The following is a 22,204-nucleotide window of genomic DNA, read 5'->3' on the forward strand; positions in this document are numbered from 1 at the left end:
TTTTTTTTTTTTTTTGTTGTTGTTTTGTTTTGGTTTGGTTTTGGCTTTTTTTTTGTTTTTTACTTTTTTTGAATCCCAGAATTGTTTGGGATGGAAAGGAACTTGAAATTCATCCCATTCCACCCCTGCCATAGCAGGGACACCTTCCACTGTCCCAGGCTGCTCCAAGATCTGTCCAGCCTGGCCTTGGGCACTGCCAGGGATCCAGGGACAGCCACAGCTGCTCTGGGAATTCCATCCCACCCTCCCCACCTGACACCCAGGAATTCCCTCCCAACATCCCATCCAACCCTTCTGTCTGTCAGCTCTCCAAGACCACTGTAGGAATGGTTAAAAAACTCCTTCGAGTGTGTAAATGTAGTTTAAAACAGAAAAAGAATCCAAAATGCCAGCAGCAACAGAAATTGCCTTAATTTTGGAAGAGTGGTTGTAGGGTTGTGTTTTGCTTGCTGAAGGTTCAGATTGGGAGTTTGGCTTCCTTAAATAAAACATGTTGGGTTTTTAATGATTTTAATCTGTTCTGTATTGAATTATTCAGTAGAACTAAAAGGTTACAGGAGCATAATGAAAGTGAAAGGTAAAGAGGCACTTCCATAAAACACTGTGAACAGAAGGGTGAGAGTCGCAGTTTGTACCAGATATAACAAAGATGTTCTTTAATCTCCATTCTGAGAAAAATGTCATTATTCCTGCTTGTTCTTATATTCATATAGGATTTCAGTGAATAAAATCTCTGTGAAAGGTGGCATTTTCTGTATGAAAATCTGTGTGAAATGTGGTTGAGAAGCAGCTGATGTGCATAAGGGCACTGCAGCAAACTTTTTAATGGGCTTCAAATTCAGCTTGCTGCCTTAAGCTATAAGTTCAACTTTCTCTGATTACAGGGAAATTGAAAAATATATTTGATTTTCTCAGCATCAGTGGTTTGGTTGTGCTTTGGACAAGGGAGAAAAAATTTAAAACCTTTTATTTTTTTATTTATTAAAAAAAAAATAAACTTTCAAATTGATCTTTGCCTGTGTCAAGTATTGTGCAGGTTTTAGTAGGCAGAGGCAGATAATTGGACAGAATTTTTGGTGCCTTTAGCACAGTTTTTGTGCCACATGAGGCGATCCACGTCTGATATTCCACATTTCTTGTTCCATCCCCAGACTCCACCGAGGAGAACACCTTGCACAAGGAGCTGCTGACCTCCCTGCTGATCCTGGTGCTGGTGGTGATCATTTTCGTGGTGCTGGTGGGGTATTTTTTCAGGTGGGTGCTGGTGGGCTCAGCCCCAGCCTTTGTGCCCTCCCACGGAAGGAAGAGGGACAGGAGGGAGGCAGAGCCTCAGACGGGGCCGTGCTCTGCTGCCAGCATGAGCAGAAAGAGCTTCTCCAGAATTACGTGGTCTGTAAAACACTGGGGGAAACTGGGGGGACATGCTGCTTTCCTCCTGCCAGGGTGGCCAGGCTGATGTGCTGCCTCTGTTCCAGGTTCAGGAGACACAGGAAAGCTGTGGTCAACTCTGGAGACAAGAAGATGCCAAATGGGATCTTGGAAGAGCAAGGTATGGGGAAAATTTGCTTTCAGATTTGCTTTCAAACTCTCAGTTTTGTTTGTCTTTAATTCAAAATTACTCAGTGTTTGCTTTTATTTCTAAGTGGCAGGGTTGTTATTTAAGAGAAAATAGTCTGAAAAAATATAATCACAAGTGGTTTGAGCTGGAAGGGACCTTAAATTCATCCAGTTCCAGCCCTCGTGCCATGTGCAGGGACATCTGCCAGCACTTGCTTGTCCCATCCAAGCTGGCCTTGGACTAAAGATTCATATTTAGAAATCCATACTCCAGCAGTCTACAGAAAATCTTAACTTCCAGTTGCTGGTTTGCAACAGGTTTCACTTTGTGATGCCGCAGATGCTTCTGTGTAAAACTTTGGAGATGTTTTACCAGGAATGCCAGCTGAGATCCACGTTTGTGACACTGGGATCTTTGGAGAAGGAACTGCACTGTTTCTTCTTAAAATGGGGAAAAAGTCCTTAACACATTGTGAATACACTGGGTGGTTTCTGAACGTGAGGCAGGAGGTTGAGATGGGGCAGTTTGAAGCCAGAGGCACTGAAATAAAACACTCTGAGGAGTTTAAAATGTTTCCCACTGCTTTGGGTTGTGCTGGGTTTGTTTTTGCCCGTGGGGAGCCCCGGGCTGGCTCCTCTGTGGGGCCCAGCTCAGACCTGGGTGGGCTGGGCAAGTTGTTTTAATCACAACCCAGAGAGAAATGATAAAGATAAAATGATCAGTCTGTGGTTTGTGTCAGCCCCACTTGGCCATTGTGAAATGATGAGTGAGCTGAAGAAGGTGACAGTCAGAGGAAAAGCCAAAACCCTAAAAATACCCATCAGCTTCCTGCTGGGGTGTTCCTGTGCAGCAGCTCCTCTTGGGGCACAGCTTCTGTTGGTGCCAAGCTAAAGATAAATTATTTTTGTATTATTATTATCATTATTTTCCCTCTAAATGAAATAATCTGGCAGCAGCTCTTCGGTGCCAAAAGCTGTCCTTGTCAGTAGAAAGAACCTTCTCCTTTTCTGAATAAAACTTGGTCACTTTTAAATCCAGTGTAAATAGAGAAGTCATCCATTTCACCAGTAGTGGTGGTTCTTGATACCATTATGCCCTCAAAGCAACCACTTGGCCTATGATTTGGTGCTTTAATTTCCTTTAAATCACCTTTAGCACCTCAGAGTGTCATGGTAGCAGCTTGTTGTGGCCTCTTCCAGCAGCAAGATTAATTTGTGGTTGGGATCTCTGGCTCTGGCCGTGCCTTTAACACCTCCTGCCTTGTGCTGACAGAGCAGCAGCGGGTGATGCTGCTCAGCAGGTCTCCCTCGGGCCCCAAGAAGTATTTCCCTATCCCCGTGGAAAAACTGGAGGAGGAAATCCGGATACGCTCGGCCGACGAGGGGAAGCTCTTCAGGGAGGAGTTTAATGTAAGTTTGTACACGTGGATGGCTGGAAACGGGGGGAAAATCCAAAATATCTGTGAGTATTGATAATTCTTGTGTTGGGTGTGTGATTGGTGCTGTTCCTATGGGTTCTGTCGTGTGTGGGGACCTTTCATCTGGGTAAAACCTGGAGTTTTTACTGATTTGTGATGCTGAATTGGTATTATATGAACTATTGCCTCTTGCTAACATTTTGAGAAATACTTTAGTGTTTGCCTGAAGCTGGAGGAGATGAACATTGAATATAAACCTCCTCAGCATTGATTTCAATTATGGTGCTGGGGGGTTTTGGGGGATCTGGGTGTTTCACCTCCATGTGAAGTATTTAGAGGAGAGGACACAGTGTGGCCTTAGCATTGCCCTGGTGGGGTGTGACTTTTTTTTCCTGATAATTTAACTTTTTGCTCTTGGTGCCATCCCAGCACTCCCCTCTGTGAGTTCCTATGAGGTGTCTCAGCTCTCGGGGCTTTCCTGCTGAGCGTGGCCTTGGGCAGGACTTTGTGGTTGCAGGGGTGAGCTGTACCTGGAGTCTGCTGAGCTCCTGCAGGATTCCTGTGGAGAAACACAAAACCAGGAGTTTGGGGCCTTTTCCAGATCTTTTTATGACTTCTTTTCACTTCCATCCACAGCAGAAGCAGAGCAGGAACTTAAATGTCAGGCGTGGATTTGTGAGAGCCAGTGCACGTGTTGATGAGGCAGGCTGTGGAGTTACCTTCTTAATTGGGAGCATATTTAGAGCTGCAGTTTGGTCGATGATAAATTTAAACCACAGACTTTTGCCTCCTCAGACAGGGTGCATGGTGGAAATCCTTCTCAAAGCTGAAAATGAGAGTGAGAACCAGCTTGACAAGGTGTGCGCTGGTGAATTTTGACTCTCCTGATGAATTTGCTCTGAGGTTCAGAGTGAAACAAACCATCTGTTTTCATTTTTAAACCCCTTCTTTGCTTGGGTAATTTTCTGTCCTGTGCTGTAAGTGTGTGGGATTCTGTCCACACCCAAAAACCTGAAAAATAAGCAGTGATGGGGTTGGATGGGTTGATGCTCAGTGTGTTTTTTTCCTGTGTAGCTGGATGAGCTGTCTGCTCCAGCCCTGGATCCCTGGCAGTGCCCAAGGCCAGGTTGGACACTGAGCTTGGAGCACCTGGGACAGGGAAAGGGGTCCCTGCCATGGCAGGGTGGCACTGGGTGGGATTTAAAATATCCTCCCCACCCAAACCATTCCATGATTCTCTGGTTCTGTGCCTCAGCCCTGCCCTGGGGGTGCTCCAGGGATCTCTGCCCACTCCACATCCCACGTGTCAGGGGCCAGGCATCCCTGGGAATGCAGATACAGGAGCTCCAGTGGGAATCAGGGACAAATTTGGGCTGAAACCAGTGACCCCTGGGAGCCAGCACTGCCCAGGCACATGCACCAACCTGAGAAGTTGGGTCCCAAGTGATTTTTTTGGCAAAAAAAACCCAAAAAAAACAGACACTAAAAAATGAAGACATCCAGCAGGGAGAAAAAACTTTTGAAGATTGTTCCTGACTTTGAAGACAGTTCTCTTGGATTTATGTGCCACCTTTGATTTTGTCCTTAAAGCCTGAATGACCCTTAAGAGTTCCTTTGCACCCCTTGGACACTCACCAGAATAGCAGAGGCTCCTTCCTTTTTTATGTGATTCCTTTGTGAGCATTGGGCACTGGAAGAGTTTGTTCTTTCTTCACAGGAGAAAAAAAGAAAAAAAAAATTATTCCCTTCTGTAAAGCCTCTGTTGATCATCTCTGGAAATTTGGGATTATTGCCTTGATTTTCAGATTAATTACTGAAAAGCTTCCTTCCCCTAGGAGTTTTCTTTTGAAATTTGAATTCTGGCTTGATTAAGACATCCCTGTGGCTTGTTCAGTGTTAAAGAAGGAGGAAGTGTGCTGATCCTGGCTGGCTTGAGCCTCTCAAAGCTTCTGTGGGATTTTAGGGCTGCTGCCCGGGGGGGACAGGTCAGAGTGGTGGCAGCAGATGAGGCAGGGCTGGCAGGACCCGTCTGGCAGAGCCCAGCACATCCCTCTGGCTGCCTCCAGACCCTGGCAGGGGCTCAGGGACCTTGGCACGAAGTCAAAAACAGCTGTGGCTTCGATTTTAGCCCATGGAAAAAGCTGCCAACTCTGTATGAGGAATTACAAACCACAAGGGTTTGAGTAGTGTGATAGTTGAGTTAACACAGGGTGGAAAAGTAGAATTTTGGGGCTGTTAGGATATAATTCAGAGGTACAAGATGGAAGCATTTGGGCATGTCCTGACCTTCTCCTTCTCTTGCCCTCCATGTCTTGCTGTGACGGTGACACTTTTCTGTTGGTTTAGGGCAGAGATTCACAGTCTAACACAGGTGGTGGGCATTGGCACAAATCTGTAAACACGGTACACGTAAATTTGAGTGTATAATGTGGGAGCTGCCCAAGGCTTGAGGCAGACTGCCATGGCTTCTGTGCTAGCTGGACCTCTGGTGGAATCTGCGCTATCGATGACTCTGAGACTGTAGAAAATCTCTGTATTTCTGCCCCACTGCCAAAGCAGAAGCCATAATTGGTCTGTGCTGTTTCCAGGTTGTTTATTCCGTTTATCTCTCACATGTTCTGCTGCCCTGCCCAGCTCTGTCCTGCAGGGCAGCGTGTGGGGCTCTGCCCTCAGTGGGATGTGACAAACATTCAATACCAGAAACTCCCTGGGCTGCATTTACAAGAACGTGCCAATATCTGTCACCTACGTTGGACAGTGTGTCCCCAGCCTGAACCAACAGAAAAATGCCAACACCACAGTGAGACATGGAGGGCATGGAGAAGGAGAAAAAGGACAAGACACACCCAATTTCCTCCATCTTGTCCCCTTTGGACCCCTCATCTAGAATCCTAAAATTTTACTTTTGCACCCGTGCCACACTTAATTATTATTTATATCAAACACTCAGAGCTGGTAATTGATCCTGTAAGATTGAAAACTCTTTTCCATGGACAGAGATCACAGCCAGTGTCTCTGGGGGCTCTGTCCAGGGGGTTCCTGACCCCTGCCAGGGTCCCAGACCTGCCAGGGCAGCCAGAGGGAAGCCCTGGATTCCCAAGACCTCGGCAGGTAAGAGAGAGAATTTTATAGATAAGGAAAAGTAAACAACCTTGAGAACTCGACTTCATTCCAGACCTCTCCTTCAGCTGGGCTGGGGGAACAAGGACTTTTAGGATTTTGGGGTCATTCCAAGTTAGCAGACCTGGACACCCGTCACCTCCTGGTGGTTTGGGTGCTGGGAGGATGTGCTGGGGAGCAGCTGGGTGATTCACATCCTGCTGTGGGTGGGAGGGGAGCTGGGCTCTGCTCGGGCTCACCACCCACCCTGGGGCACCCGGAGCTCGCTGGGATGCTGCCAAGGCCCTGCAGAGGTCAGGAGCTGGGCATGGGGAGGAGATCTGCCCCAGGGGAATTCCTTTTCATGCCTTTTGTGCAGGAAAATCCAGAACTTCTCTGGCTGGCTATTGAAAATGGGGTGCATGAATTGAAGTTTGAAGAGATTGTGTTTAAAAAGAGAATTATTTCATAGGGTCGCAGAATGGTTTGGTCTGGAAGGAGTTCCAACCCTTTGCCATGGGCAGGGACACCTTCCTCTCTTTCTTTTTACACAAAAATTTCGTTTTTGTGTTTCGTGAATGTACTTTGATCAGCAAAATGGGCTGGTAGAAAGCCACGGGCTTCATTCAGGTGAGAATTAAGCAGTCTGACAGCAGCTTTCCTTCAACCTCCTCTCTTTTCCATTCTTCACGTGCCATGAAAGCCCCAACAAACCAAAGCCACGAGAGCACAATTTGCTGTGTGCTGGAGGATCAGGCTGCCGTGCCCCCCTCTCCTCCTGTGGCACCCTGGCAGCCTTTGCAGCCTGGGGAATTCCAGCCCTGCTCTCTGCCCCTCTCAGCTCTGCCTCCCTGACCACGTTTTTCCTTCCCTGTGTGACTCAGACCGGGCAGGGGAGGTACAGGAGTGGCAGAAGGTGCTGGTGCCTTCCCAAACTTCCCAAACTGCTGGGGTTTTACCTCAGTGGGATCCGCCCTGCTGGCACTGGGGGTTTGGAGCTCATTTTAAGGAACTTCATGAAATCCACTTAAAGAACTTCTCAAAATGCAGTTCTGCTTTGGTCCATTGGCAGTGGCAGCATCTCAGCTGTGGAGCAGCTCCACCTTGGGCACCTCCTTGCTTTCATTTTCACCCTCTTTGTTTTTTTGGTTTTTTTTCCTTTGGTTTATAACCCTCCATGACTGTTTTGGGGTTTTTTTTTAAGCCAGACTAATTTTACCTGCACTCAGCTCTCACTGACACTCGGAACTCAACTTGCACCACATAAAAACCCCACAAATTTATTTTCCTTTCCTCCTTTTCAGCCAGGGCTGGGCCTTCCCCTGCAGAGCTGAACCAGATGCTGGGTGTGGGATGTCCTCAGCAGTGAATGAGGGGCACGTTGAACAATTTGCTAAATAACTGTGATCTCAGAGGGGAAAAATTCCTTCTCTCTCCCCAGTCAAACCTGCCAGGATGTAGTTGCCTGTTAAAAAGGAATTAAAGTTACTGGGGGGAAAAGTTGAAATATATTTAGTTCTGCTGGATGCAAATTTACCCTAAGCCATGTGCAGTCAAAATTATTTGTTTTCTAACACATTAATTCTATATATATATATTTTTTTTTTCAGTCATTAACATCTGGATATGTGCAGGGAACGTTTGAAATGGCAAATAAGGAAGAAAACAGGGAGAAGAACAGATATCCCAACATCCTGCCATGTAAGCCATTCACTTTTCTTTTAAACCAGACAATTAATTTTGGCACTGAGCAGGCTGCTGGTAGTGCTCATGTGCTGAAAATACTCAAGTAATGACAACTTCCCTGGTTAGAAATGCTGTTCAAGTGTTGTCTGTGGTTTGGGAACTTTGTGCTTTTCCAGCCCTTCTGCTTGCAAGGAAACACCATATTTCAGATTTAATAAGTGGCCAGTGTCCTTCTTTTCTTTCAGATGATCATTCCAGAGTGATTTTGACCCAAATTGATGGAGTCCCACCTTCGGACTACATTAATGCATCATATATAGATGTGAGTTGAGAGTTGCCCACAGCTGGCCAAACTTGGGGCATTCAAGAAGTAATTCTCACACCTTGGCCTTTCAGCTTTTAACTGCTGTGACATTTATTTCCACAGGGCTATAAAGAAAAGAATAAATTTATAGCAGCACAAGGTAACTCCTTCTCATTTCTCTCTTCTCTGTAGCTTAGGGCTGAGCGCATTTAATTGTAGATGTGTTTGAAAGGTTATTTTTAGCTGCAGGTGGTCAAGGGTGAGGCTGGGTTTGGAGGTTCCAGCTGAAATGAATTTGAGGTGTGTGTGAGGTGAGCAAATGGCTCTGGGCAGCTCTGTAGGCTCTGCTCTGGCAGAGGCTCATTTCCCCCTCCTGACCCTCTTTGCCAGAAGTTGGTGTCTCCTGATGATCCATTCCAAGGGAACCTTGGACCTGGGCATGGGGGAGAGCTGCCAAGTGGGAATTCCAAATGTTGCTCCTGCCAAGTTCAAAGATTAAATAATATTTAAGAATTAATGTGTTAGAGAATCTTTCAGGGCCTAAAGAGGCTTCAGGAGAGCAGGAGAGGGACTGGGGACAAGGGATGGAGGGGCAGGACACAGGGAATGGCTTTAAGTTGACAATGGGTAGATTTAGATGGGATTTTGGGCAGGAATTGTTCCCTGGCAGGGTGGGCAGCCCTGGCACAGGTGCCCAGAGCAGCTGTGGCTGCCCCTGGATCCCTGGAAATTTCTGAAGCCAGGTTGGACATTGGGGCTTGGAGCAGCCTGAGACAGTGGAAGGTGTCCCTGCCCATGGCAGGGGTGGAAAATTAATGGTTAAATGATTTAAATGATCTTTAAAGTCCTTTCTACTCACACCATTCTGTGATTCTATCAGTGATATTTCAAGAGAGCAGATTCCTTCTGAAAATGTTGATTTGAGTGCAATATTATGTAAAAGAAAACATGGGAGGGGTTATTTAACACATAAATATAAATAAATACAGAAATAAATAATAAATATAAATAAATAAATGTGGTGTATTGCAAAGCTGTGCAGGTGTAGCAAGCACAGCTGTGGGTGGGTGCCCAGGGCAGGGTGGGACTGCTCTGGGGTCTGCCCCATCCCCTCTCTGAGCATTCACTGTTCTGTCTGCAGGACCCAAGCAGGAAACAGTCAATGACTTCTGGAGGATGATCTGGGAGCAGAAATCAGCCATCATTGTCATGCTAACCAACCTGAAAGAAAGGAAGGAGGTAAGGAGCTGTCGCCCTGCTCCGGGATGTCCCTGTGCTCCAGCAGCAGTGCTGGCTGCTCAGGGTCTGACCAGGTGCATTTCTCACCACTTCCTGCCCTGGCCCTGTCAGCACAGCTGAGTTTCTGCTCCAAAATGTAGTTTTCATTTCTAAAATACCCATTTATGTCAGGTGGTCTCAAGGAGAAAATTCTGATGGCCAATTGTGCCCTGCGTAGCCCAGAGCCAAAGAAAAACTCCTGTGGTTTAATCCCAGTGTAAGGCTGCACTTGTGGATGGGATTGATCAGGAGTGAAGATAAAAACTCTGCTCATTTTCTTGAGTGTTGGGTTTCAAAATTCACAGTTTGTCAACCAAACAAAGGGAAATGAAAGCTGCTGTGTTGTGTGGGTGCTGCTGTTCCTTCCTGTCCCCATTGGTTTTAAAATGGGCACTCCTTGTTTTCCTCCTGGACTTAATTCTCCTGCACTTTCAGTGCTGCTGGATGAAGCTCCAACAGCAGCCAGGCCATGAGGACCAATTAATTCCCAGTGGGAGCAGCCAGAACTGCTAAATTGGGATATTCCTGATTTGAATTTCTCACTGTCTGCAGCTAAGGCTCGAAATCAGAGTGAGAACCTGGCAGCCCCCACAGTTGGACACCCTGAACAAAGCTGCCAAACTGAAACAAAAGCTGTGGGGGCTGAGCTGGTTAAAAAACAATTCAGAGCTGTTCTCACCTTCTCTGCATCAGTTTAAGAAGCAGTAGCAGGGTGCTGAAGTTGTGCCAGAAAAGGAGCTCTGCACACTCACAGCTGTGCTCACCTTCCCTGGATCCAGCTAGGAGTGCTGGGCAGTGAAAGCAAAGTCAGGGAGATAAAATTCCCTGGGTTTGGCTCTGAGATTCCCTGGGTTTGGCTCTGAGATTCTCTTTTCTTGGATCTGAAATTTCCTAGGTTTTAGTTCTAAAATTCCCTGAGTTTGGTTCTGAATTTCCCTGGGATTTGTTCTCAAATTACCTGTGCTTGGCAGTGAGATTCCCTGAGTTTGGTTCTGAAATTCTCTTTGCTTGGCTCTGAAATTCCCAAGTTTTATATTCCCTGGGTTTGGCTCTGAAATTCCCTGGGTTTGGCTCTGAAATTCCTTGGGTTTAGTTCTAAAATTCCCTGTGCTTGGCTCTGACATTCCTGAGTTTTGGTTCTGACATTCCCCGTGCTTGGCTCTGAGATTCCATGGATTCTGTTCTGAGATTCCCGGGGTTTGTCTCTGAAATTTCCTGTGCTTGTTTCTGAGATTCCCTGGGTTTGTCTCTGAAATTCCCTGGGTTTGGCTCTGAGATTCCTGGGGTTTGGCTCTGAAATCCCCCATGCTTGGCTCTGAAATTCCTTGGGTTTAGTTATAAAATTCCTGATACTTGGCTCTGAGATTCCTGATACTTGGCTCTGAGATTCCTGATATTTGGCTCTGAGATTCCCTGTGCTTGTTTCTGATATTCCTGGGTTTGGCTCTGAAATCCCCCGTGCTTGGCTCCGAAATTCCCTGGGTTTAGTTCTAAAATCCCCATTGCTTGTCTCTGAAATTCCCGGGGTTTGTCTCTGAAATTCCCGGGGTTTGTCTCTGAAATCCCCGTTGCTTGGCTCTGAAATTCCGTGTTTCCCTGCAGGAGAAGTGTTTCCAGTACTGGCCCGAGCAGGGCTGCTGGACGTACGGCGGCGTGCGCGTGTCCGTGGAGGACTCGGTGGTGCTGGTGGATTACACCGTGCGCAAGTTCTGCGTGCACTCGGTGAGGCTCGGCCTGGGGGAGCCTGGCAGCATCCCAAAACCAAAAATCCTCCCGTGCACGAAATCCAGGCTATCTGAGAAATCCAAATTTTAGAAATTGGGCTGATTTTAGCCGACAATTACATCGTGAGTGAGGCTAAATAAATACGTGGTTGTTGGCTTTCGCTCTTGTAAATTAACTTTTGTCAATTGCTAATCACAATTTTTAAAACATATTATTAATAATAATAATATTTCTAAAAATAATAATTTCTATTTATAACTACTTTTAATATAATAATTGTGATCTGGCCCCTTGGATTCTCAAAACATCATTTATGAACAGTGTTTTAGTTTATGAGCAGTCCAATCTGGAACTTCGATTCTCAAAGTCTGGTCTGGAACTTGGATTCTCAAAACATCTTTTATGAACAATATTTTAGTTTATGAGCAGTGTAGTAAATATATTACGGTTTTAACTTTTGCAAAATATTAGAATATGTGTTATACATTTAACTTTTACAAAAATAACTATATCAAATAATAGGTAATACTTTTGTTTTGTAAGTAACAGTAAAAACAAACATACCTGTAGAAAAAGTGATACTGTCTATATACTTAAATAACATTTAAAAAAAATCATCAGTAAGTACCAACTACTAAAACCACAAAACCAAAAGCTGTTGTGAAAAAGTAACACACAACCCTCAAAAAAAAAACAAACCAATTAATCACTTCTACACCAGTCAGAAATCAAACCAGACTAAAAAATTCCCAAAACATATAAACAAATTTTAAACAATTTTTGAATATATATAATATTTATAAATATGTATGTAATCAATACATTAAAATATATTTAAAAAAATATTATAGTTAACTAATGTACCTCTAACTAAAACTACCCACCCAACAGTATTTATTGCCCCTTTTATCTTTTTATTAAAATTATTATTTATTATTTAAAATATTTATTATTAATTATAATTTAATTATTTATTATTTTATTAAAATTTATTTATGTAAAAAATAGAGCTGCTTTCTCACAGGCAGGTAATTTGTGGGTGCAGAGGGGTGTGTGCCCAGGAATATCCTCTGCAATTCCTGTCTCAGAGAGGGTCTGGATTTCTGTGCCCAGGGATGCCTTGGGACTGCCCAGCACAGGAGCAGGGACTGGATCTGTGGGGGAAAAAATGCACAGATTAAAAAAAAAAAAGTGAATTTGATATATTTGGTGTTGGAATCTGAAATGCAAGGGATTCTCAGAACTTTAATTCTAAGTCAAAGTTTAGGATTAAACACAGGATTTGATCTGAGAGCTTGGAAAAGGCTTCCAAGCCCACGTGCTGGAAGCGAGAATGTGAATATATAAGTTAAAGCAGAGACATGTTAAACTAAGTAAAAGAAAGTTTAGAGTTTTAGAGTTTAAGATATAGAAAAAATAAATTAGTTACAGAGGTAAACAAAGTTTAGAATGCAGGACTGTGGTTTGTGTGATAATATGATTGCTAAGAAAGCTCACACTGTAGCATGGGTCCATAAGATTAAATATTTAAGGATTGGGTCAAAACCATAAATATCCTTATTGGCAGTGTTTAATTGATCAATAACTCCTTAGAATATCTTATAATTAAGGGTCTTGTGACCTTCTGAGCCATGCAGTGAAGATGTGAGCCTAACTCACCTTCCTGTGTAGAAGATAAGAAAAATAAACCTCATCAAATAAAATAATTCAGAGATCTCATCTCAAATTCCTTCCAAGATCCCCCACAAGTGAATTATCACAATTTGGCTATTTGGAAGATTCTGTCTCACTCTTTGCAATCCTATCCTGGGATTATTCCACTGAAAATAAATGGTGTTTTTACATAGTGTTTGTGTTTTACACACACTGTAAACTCCAAATCCCCGAGTCAGGCCCAGAGTGTGGCGGGGAATAAATCCATAAATAAAAACCATGGCAGTTTGTTCATTAATCTTTGCATGGAAAATGAGATGTCAGCCTCAGAGTCTGGGTGTTCCTGCAGCTCCACGAGGGATGCAAAGCTCCAAGGCTTGTCACACAGCTCCACTTCACCAGCTGGCCGGATTTTGGGGTGCCTTTCACACCTATTGGCATGCTGAAATTCCTGAAAAAAGTCAAAACCTTGAATCCTGCCCATGCTGGACCAATTGTTGTTCACTGTAGGTATGTATGTGCTCCTCAGACCATTCTTGTGGCTTGGCCTGGAGTTATTAATATATATTTAGATTTTTAAAAAATATTTTAATATATTTTTTAAGATTTTATGTATATTTTATATTTATTTTATATATGTATTTATATTTATAGATATATTTACTCACATATTTATATTCAAGGGTAATAATCTGCTGAGTTTTTGAGAGCTGAGAGTAAAAACAATTTCCAAAGCTCTGTCTTTGCTGTCAGTTTAATACTCAAACAGAAGTTGTTGTGCTGCTGTTTAGGGTTTTTGTTATGAGGGCTCTCCATTGTTTGGTATAAATCTGTTCTTTGTCGGAAAAACAGACTGGTGATAGAAATCTGTGGCCTTTGCCACTCAGTGCTGCTTTGGGAATTCATCCCCCACTTCTCCCACAGTCAAATTGCAGTTTTTTTATGGAAATTAGCCATGAAATGCCTGAAAAGTTTGGAAGAAAGACTTGAATTCAAGAGACTTAAATGCTGCAATTTAAAAAATGTGCTTCATCCGATCCAGAACCAATTCCACTCGTTGGTCACTCACACAGGCACGTCCTGCTGCTAAACTGTTGAAATCTTTAATGAAACTAAAACCAAACTCTCAAACAGTTGGAAGAGAATAATTGCAATTTCTAGAGCAGCTGTAAGCTCACCCCGAGCAGGAAGTGGCTTTTCAGGAGCAATTGTCATTGCAAAGTTAGAGTAAAAAGAGCACAAGAGCAGGATGAAAAGAAAAGAACAGCTTTGGCTGTCTGCATCTTGTTTTTAAGGCAAAAAAAGTTGAAAATTCCTTGCTAGAAATACTCCCTAGAAATGTGTGCTAGAGAAAATGAGGGTGTTTGTCCTGCTGGGATTCACCTTCTCCCCCAGGTGTCATGAATAAAAAAACCATTTAGGTGGGAAAAGTAGATTTGAGTTGTGTCAGTTGAGAATATTTTTACAGCTCTTTGCTGTGTGTGGAGCCTCATTCTGGGCTTGAGCTTTATTTGGCAGCAGCAGGAAATGCTGTGCTTGGTTTAACCAGCAGAAGGAAAGCCAAAAGCAAGGAAAATACAAAATAATTTCATCAGTACCTGCAGAGATTGAAATCTAAAGGGGCAGCCGAGCAGAGCAAGGCTGCTGTGTGTGTCAGGGTGAGAAATGGAGGGGGACAGAGGTGACACTGAACTTCCCTCCCAGCTCAGGATGTGACACCACTGAATTAATTGTTGGGAAAAGGAAAGGGAAGCCCATCAGCAGTGAGTAACCATCCATTTTTAGGGAGCCTGTAGGAAAATCTGCCCCGGCCATCCCGGCCAAAAGCTGTCCAGTGAGGTTTGGGAAGTGAAAAAAAGTGAATAAAACACTGATTGAGCATTTGGGAGTCAAGGAGTGAAAATGAGAATTGGCAGGATTTTGTGCTGGTTCTCGTGTTCTGTAAGTTTTTAGAAATAGGTTTTTTTGGAAGGAGGATTTTTTCAGTGGGTGGGGAGGGACTGTGAGGAATGGCTGAGTAAGGGAGTGCACGAAGCAGGCCAAGGATGGAGACAGGGAGCTCCTGAGGTGGATGCCCAGGGTGGGGAAATCACCAGCTTTGGCAGGGATGGAATCCAGAGCTGCTCTGGGAGCCGTGGGAGGGAACAGGGATGTGTAAAGAGGGATCATGGCTGGAAAGGGAGCGAGGAAGCTGAGCTGGGCTGAAACCTCCAGGAATGAGCAGTGAGGGACCAGTGAGAACTGGGGAGGGCAGGTCCGTGCTCGGAGGTGGCTTCCAGGGCTGTCAGGAGGAGAACAATCTCTTCTGAGTGGGAATTAAGGCACTGGGAGATGAGGGGGATTCCTTGAGGTGCCAGAGAGCCAGCATGGATGGATGGAAGGGAATCTCCATCGTCCCTCCGACCTCTGGAATAGTGGAGCTCGTGAGTTTTGGTTTCCCTGCTGGTAAAAGTGAGTGTGGAAATGAAATAATTGTACTACAAACGCTTTTTTTTTTTTTTTTGGTCTTATTGGAAACCTAATGTTGCCTTGCTGAGAATGGCTGTGTATTTTTGAGCTCATGAGGGGAGAGGAGACCTTTTTATCCTGTTCCTGGAGGTGTTTGTGGCCGCTGCAGCCAAGCAAACTGCCCAGAGGTTAAAGGAGAGCTCCTCATGACTAGTACAGGATGCCATGCCCTTTTCCTCTGGAAGGAAGAGCCGAAAGTCGCTGGAATTTTGTCATTTCTAACAGTTGTGCTCCCTCTCGTGGCTTTTAAGGATATAAAAGCCAAGAAGTGGTTAGGGATGGCAACGTTGGGAAATGCGAAGCTAAAAACTCCTAAAAGAATAGTTGAAATTTTATCTTAACCTGAATTATTAAAGAGAGTCAAGCAGATTTTCTTTTCAAATGTGTTTTTAAATGTAATTCTGATGCCATCAGCTGGGGAGAGCTGGGGTTTTATGCTAAAAGCACCCCTCTTTTTTTGCTGTCCTTGTTAAAATGAAAAAGGGGAAGATTTAGATTGGATATTAGGGAAAAATTTTTATGGAAAGCATGATAAAGTTCTGGAATGGCTGCCCAGGGAGGTGGTGGAGTCACCATCCCTGGGTGTGTTTAACAAAGCCTGGATGTGGCATTGGGTGCCAGGGTTGAGTTGAGGAGTTGGGGCTGGGTTGGATTCAGTGATCTTGGAGGTCTTTTCCAACCTGGTGATTCTGGAATTCTGTGAATTTCTTTGCTGAGTGACGTGGCATTGGGCCAGGCCTCAGGGGTGGAAGCCATCCCTGGGGGGATTTAAAAGCCCTGTGGATGTGGCACTTGGGGACATGGGGGAACAGCTGCACTCCAGGATCTGAGGCCGCTTTTCCAGCGTTAACCATTCCATGATTCCGGGAGATTGAATGTTTCCCATCGAGCATTTCAGTCCAGTCTGAGCAGGAGGCTCGCTGCTGCAGCAGTTCCTGCAGATGTGGGTGGCTCCAGGGGTGTTTCTGTGTGTTTGTTCCCTCCCAAGCGCGGGCGTGGGGCGCACGGGCACCTTCATCGTCATCGACGCCATCATCGACATGATGCACGCCGAGCAGAAGGTCGACGTCTTCGAGTTCGTCTCCAGGATCCGCAACCAGCGGCCCCAGATGGTCCAGACTGATGTGAGTGCGCTTCAGTCGCCCCAAATTCCAGCTTTTCCTGGGCAGAGAAGGGAATGCTGCTGGATTCCCACTCTGTTGGGCAGCCCAGCGTGTCCCGTGCTGTTGGACTATTGTAAATGCAGGAGAACCCAATGGGAAGAAATGCTGATGTCTGACTCAATTCAGAAGGCTGAATGATTTCTTTATTATAACTATGCTAAAATACATTAATATACTGTATAAAAGGAGGGTACTAAAACTACATACTACTTTCTCTGACTCTAACCCAACTCAAGAGCCCAGCCCCAGGTGGGTTGGATTGGATTGGGTTGGGTTGGGTTGGATTGGATTGGCCATCAGGCTCAAACAATCCTCACCAAAATCCAACCAAGCATCACCCCAGGGAAACAATTCTCCAAACACATTCCACATGGGAAAAACAAGGAGCAGAAATAGAAATTGTTTTCTTTTTCATTTCTCTCTGTGCACCTCTATGAAAAATCCTCTGAGGGACAAAAATGTGCTTGCCACATAGAACAGTTGAAAATTTGGGCTTGGAACAACCTGGGATTAGTGGGAGGTGTCTCTGCCCATGGCAGCGGTGGGATGTGGATGAGTTTTAAGGTCCCTTCCAACCCAAATCATTCTGGGATTCTCTAATTCAAAAATGCACAAAGCTCAGTAAAGGATGAGGGGTGGGGCAGAAGATAAAGGTGAGGAAGACCACTGTGAAATACTTTTAGGAGTCATTTCCAGGTTTTCCCATGCACATGAGAGTAGAATGTCACAGGGTATGAGTGGAAGTGCCCAAGGCCAGGCTGGAAATTGGGGTTTGGAGCACCTGGGGCAGTGGGAAGTGTCCCTGACCATGCAGGGGTGGCACTGGGTGGGATTTAAGGTCCCTTCCAAGCCAAACCATTCTGTGATTTTTAAATAAGTCCCAGAATTCCTCATTTCCCTCCCTTCCTCTTCCTCTCTGTCCCGTCCAGATGCAATATTCCTTCATTTACCAAGCCTTACTCGAGTACTACCTCTACGGTGACACGGAGCTGGATGTGTCATCCCTGGAAAAACACCTCCAGACTTCCCACAATGCAGCCCCAAACCTGGTCAAAATAGGCCTGGAAGAGGAATTTAAAGTAAGTGTGGAAATCTTTCCCATAGGATTTTCAAGATGTAAGCCAAGAGGATAAAAGTGTAACCCTAAAGGTGCATAAAAGGGAAGAAGTTGTTTTATTTGGTGGTTGTTGTGAATGGGGCCTTGCTGAACATCCTGTTCCCTAAATTCAGATTTTAATCTAGTTCCCTCATTCAGAGCTGTGTCATTCTGTGGCCTTTCCCTAAAGGCTTTTTGTTTGTTTATACAAGAAAAGTGGAGTGATTCTCTGGGTGTGGTGCAGGTTGCCAGATCAGATAGTGCTGGAAGAGGAAACTGGATTAGGAGCTCCTAATCTGCATCCCAGTGGGATTGTTAACCCCGAGGTGACTGACAGCAGGGAATGTACAGGGCTGGAGAAAAACCTCAAAAAAAACCCCAAATAACCCATTTCTTACCAGTGGAGAAACCCCAGATGAAGAAAACCCCACTGGCTGTGTGTGATCATTGTTTAAATGGTTTTAGTTCCCTGAGGGAATAGTTAGAATTATTTTATGATTTTCCTTACGGTAAAATATTTATTTCCTATATAGTTTTATCTGGGTGTTAGCTGGAGCTATCCCCTTGCTTTAAAGGACTGATTTAACAGAATTTGGGAACTGGGTAAAGAAAATGATGTAAACATAAGTTTGATGATAGAGAACAAGTTCCAGAATTAACAGTATTGAGGGAAGGAAGGTTAGATGGGATATTGGGAAGGAATTTTTGGTTGGGAGGGTGTAAAGCTGTGGCACAGGGTGCCCAGAGCAGCTGTGGCTGCCCCTGGATCCCTGGCAGTGCCCAAGGCCAGGTTGGAGCAGCCTGGCACAGTCAAGGTGGGCACTTGATGGGATTTAAAGCCCCTCCCAACCCAAACCATTCTGGGATTCTGGGACTGTTATTCCTTCTGAGTTTCCATAGCCAGGAGAAAGAAGTGGCTGCAGGCTCCCTGTGAGGGTGGCAGTGATTTTTTAACTCTGGAGAGCCCTGGCAGTGCTCAGCCCCTGTGTGCTCTCTGCAGAAGCTGACCAACGTCCGCATCATGAAGGAGAACATGAGGACTGGCAACCTCCCGGCCAACATGAAGAAAGCAAGAGTCATCCAGATCATCCCCTGTAAGAGCCCAGCTTCCATCTCCAGAGAAATGCCAGAAATCCCTGCCAGGAGCACACACTGCATCTGTGTGATTCCATGCAGAGCTCAGCTCAGAGCACAGCTCCATTTACAAACTCATCTGTAAAAAATTCAGTGAATTGGATTTTACTGTATCACCCTAAAAATCTGTTACAGTCAGGGATTTTGGATTAAATAATTCAGCAGTTTCCCCTGTTAAACCACCCCTTTTATGTGTGATTCCATGCAGAGCTCAGCTCGGAACACAGCTCCACTTACAAACTCATCTGGAAAAGATTCAGTGAATTGGGTTTTACTGGATCATCTTAAAAATCTGTTACAAGTAGTGATTTTGGATTAAACAACTCAGCAGTCTCATCTGTTAAACCACCCTGTTTCTGTGTGATTCCATGCAGAGCCAGCTCAGCTCAGAACACAGCTCCCCTTACAAACTCATCTGTAAAACATCCCGTGAATTGGGTTTTACTGAATCACTTGAAAAATCTGTTACAATTGGGGATTTTGGATTAAATAACTCAGCAGTTTCACCTGTTAAACCAGCCCTTTCCTGTGTGATTCCATGCACAATCTGAGCAGCACTGGAATGTTTGCACCTGAAAATGAACATTTCACAGAAAAGATTGGGTGGGGTTTGTTCTTCCATATGCTGATGGCAAAAGTAAGGCTGGCCTCAAAATTAAGACTAGACTTTTTTTAAACTGGACTCAAAACTAAGCCCAGGCTTTTTTTTTTTTCAGATGATTTTAACAGAGTGATTCTGTCCATGAAAAGAGGGCAGGAGTACACAGATTACATCAATGCTTCCTTCATAGATGTAAGTAAACAACATTTTCGTGCATTTCCTTTTAAAATCAGAGATTCTGCTGCTGCTGACAGGTCTTTTAAAGAGGCACAATCAGCTTGGCTTGCAAAGAACATGAGCTTTGTTTATGGGAGTTTCCAAATGCATTTCTTATCTGGTGTTTTTAATTTCAGTTTAAATGGTTGTGCAATTTGAACCTTGTTAGATTTGTAAACCAAATCTTTTATTAAATTCTGACCAAACAAATCAGCTGCACAATTACAGCCGGTGATTCCATTATCTGGGTCAGGTTAACAGGTGTAAATGTTTGCTTTTCTGAGAAACAGAAAAGTCAGTGTTGAGCACAGGGAAAAGCTGTGACAGTGTTTGGGAGCCAGGCTTTCCTTGAGCAGAGCTGGATGTATTCCAAGCTTTCTTCCCGGCTTCCTGTTGGAAGCTGAGCCGGGTTTGTGTCTTGTTTTTGTTGAAATATGAGAATTAAACGTGTCCTTAAGCAGTAAAACCACGTTAGTGACTGAGGGTTGTGGGTTCCATACAGGTCACACCTGCATGGAAATAAGGAGAGGCTGGATGTGGCCCTCAGAGCCTTGGGCTTGGGGCACAGTTTGGACTGGATGGTCTCAGAGGTCTTTCCCAGCCTCATTGATTCTGTGAAATAAAGCTGAACCTCAAAACTTGAGGCAGAAGTTCATTGTAGAGAAAGCTGGAAGCTGACATTGTGATAATCCTTTTGGAATCTGGTCCTGCAGAATCTCATCCCCTCAGCCATGACTGGAGAAATTCACCTGAGCATTGTGAATTTGGGGGAGATTTTAGAACCACAGAATCGCTGGGGTCGGAAAAGCTCCATCAGACCATCGAGTCCAACCACCCCCAGCACTGCCAAGGCCACCACTGCCCCATGTCCCCAAAGGGCCACCTCCATGTGGCTTTAAATCCCTCCAGGGGCACTGCCAACACTTTCTGTGGGGAAATTTCCCCTAATGCCCAACTTCCACCTTCCCTGGTGCAGCCTGAGGCTGTTCCCTGGAGTAGAAGCCCCCATCTCAGCTGTGATGTCCTCTGAGTGTCGGAACTCAAAATGTCCCTCAGACATTTTTGGAGGTTCCGGGCCCAGGTCAGAAGCATTTGAGACCCTGGCAGGCAGCTGGAAACAGCTGTGATTTTGGGTTTGAGCCATGGAATGATTTACCAACCTTGCAGGAAGAAGAAGAAATCACAAAAGATTAGATATTATAGTAGAAGTAGTCACAAAGTAAAGGGAAGAATTTTTGAGTGCTGTACAGGGGGGTTTTGGTTTTGTACATGGGGGTCAGAGGGTTTAAGATGGATTTGGGATTTGGGTCTGCTCTGTCCTTCCTCTTTCTTCTTCCTTACCTCCATGTTCTTGGTGATGTTGGCACTCACAGATTGGTTTAGAGTAGAAAGGCACCATTTAATATAGGTAATAGGCATTGTGAAAAACTGTAAACATGTAACATGTAATGTACCACATAAAACATAGAAAATCACCATTTAATATAGGTAATAGGCATTGGGAAAAACTGTAAGCATGTAACATGTAATGTACCATATAAAACATAGAAAATCACCATTTAATATAGGTAATAGGCATTGGGGAAAACTGTAAACATGTAACACGTAATGTACCATATAAAAGATAGAAAAGCACCGTTTAATATAGGTAATAGGCATTGGGAAAAACTGTAACCATGTAACACGTAATGTCCCATATAAAAGATAGAAAAGCACCGTTTAATATAGGTAATAGGCATTGGGAAAAACTGTAACCATGTAACACGTAATGTCCCATATAAAAGATAGAAAAGCACCATTTAATATAGGTAATAGGCATTGGGAAAACTGTAACCATGTAACACGTAATGTACCATATAAAAGATAGAAAATCACCATTTAATATAGGTAATAGGCATTGGGAAAACTGTAACCATGTAACACGTAATGTACCATATAAAAGACAGCAGCAGCCCTGGGTGGGAGAGAAGAAGCAGTCGGGGTCAGAGAGGATGTCAGGGTGTGTGTGTGCCTCTGCCTGAGAAGAAAATCTTTTAGATAACTTGCAATAAACTGCCTTGAGACCCAACAACAGAGACTGCTGAGCTTTTCTTAGGAAGCAGGGTTGGAGGAGAGATTTTTCCACCACACCCTGATCTAGGGTGGGCTCCGGCACCTGAGCACCTCCCTGTCCCCGTCCCCAGGGTGACCCCCTCTCTTCCCGCAGGGCTATCGGCAGAAGGATTATTTCATCGCCACCCAGGGCCCCCTCCCTCACACAGTGGAGGATTTCTGGAGGATGGTGTGGGAGTGGAAGTGCCACACCATCGTGATGCTCACCGAGGTCCAGGAGAGGGAGCAGGTAGGTGGGAAATGGATTTGCAGAGAGCTCTCAAAGCCTGGCAGAAGGCTCCACACAGTGTGCAAACCTTGAGATAAATGCTGCTTAGAAATGCCGTGGAATAGAAATGGCATTGTTGAGAGAGAAATGGAGCTACGAGTTTCAAAGGGTGGCCTTGCAAATAAGACTGGATATTTTGGAGATAGAGAACTGTGAAAGATGCATTGTAGCCACTGTTGTAGTTGAGGTGGAGACAATCCAAAGCAGCACGCTCCATTTTCAGAAGGCTTCAAACCTGTTTTTATTATAGCATGGATGCTTTTTATACGTTCTTAAAAAACACATCAGGAGTTTTGTGTATTCTTACAGGAGTTTTTATACATTCTTACAAAACTAGTCAGTGGTCAGGAAAGACAAAGTGCTCATTGGAATAGACATTTGCAGTT

The 22,204-nt window shown here is 44.5% G+C and overlaps 1 protein-coding gene across 1 annotated transcript in view; it reads left to right on the forward strand.

Moving 5' to 3' along the window:
- Positions 1-22,204, forward strand: part of PTPRE (protein tyrosine phosphatase receptor type E) — a 97,942-nt gene that overhangs the window by 68,251 nt on the left and 7,487 nt on the right. The window contains exons 3-16 of the mRNA XM_077784745.1: positions 1,152-1,254; positions 1,476-1,549; positions 2,831-2,967; positions 7,685-7,775; positions 8,006-8,082; positions 8,188-8,224; positions 9,206-9,303; positions 10,945-11,064; positions 13,070-13,230; positions 16,217-16,352; positions 17,321-17,470; positions 18,488-18,581; positions 19,338-19,414; positions 21,645-21,779. Of these exons, the coding sequence (XP_077640871.1) occupies positions 1,152-1,254; positions 1,476-1,549; positions 2,831-2,967; positions 7,685-7,775; positions 8,006-8,082; positions 8,188-8,224; positions 9,206-9,303; positions 10,945-11,064; positions 13,070-13,230; positions 16,217-16,352; positions 17,321-17,470; positions 18,488-18,581; positions 19,338-19,414; positions 21,645-21,779 (1,490 nt within the window). The remainder of the gene's footprint in view (positions 1-1,151; positions 1,255-1,475; positions 1,550-2,830; positions 2,968-7,684; positions 7,776-8,005; positions 8,083-8,187; positions 8,225-9,205; positions 9,304-10,944; positions 11,065-13,069; positions 13,231-16,216; positions 16,353-17,320; positions 17,471-18,487; positions 18,582-19,337; positions 19,415-21,644; positions 21,780-22,204) is intronic.

This window comes from Lonchura striata, chromosome 7, assembly GCF_046129695.1.
Source record: "Lonchura striata isolate bLonStr1 chromosome 7, bLonStr1.mat, whole genome shotgun sequence".
NCBI lineage: Eukaryota > Metazoa > Chordata > Aves > Passeriformes > Estrildidae > Lonchura > Lonchura striata.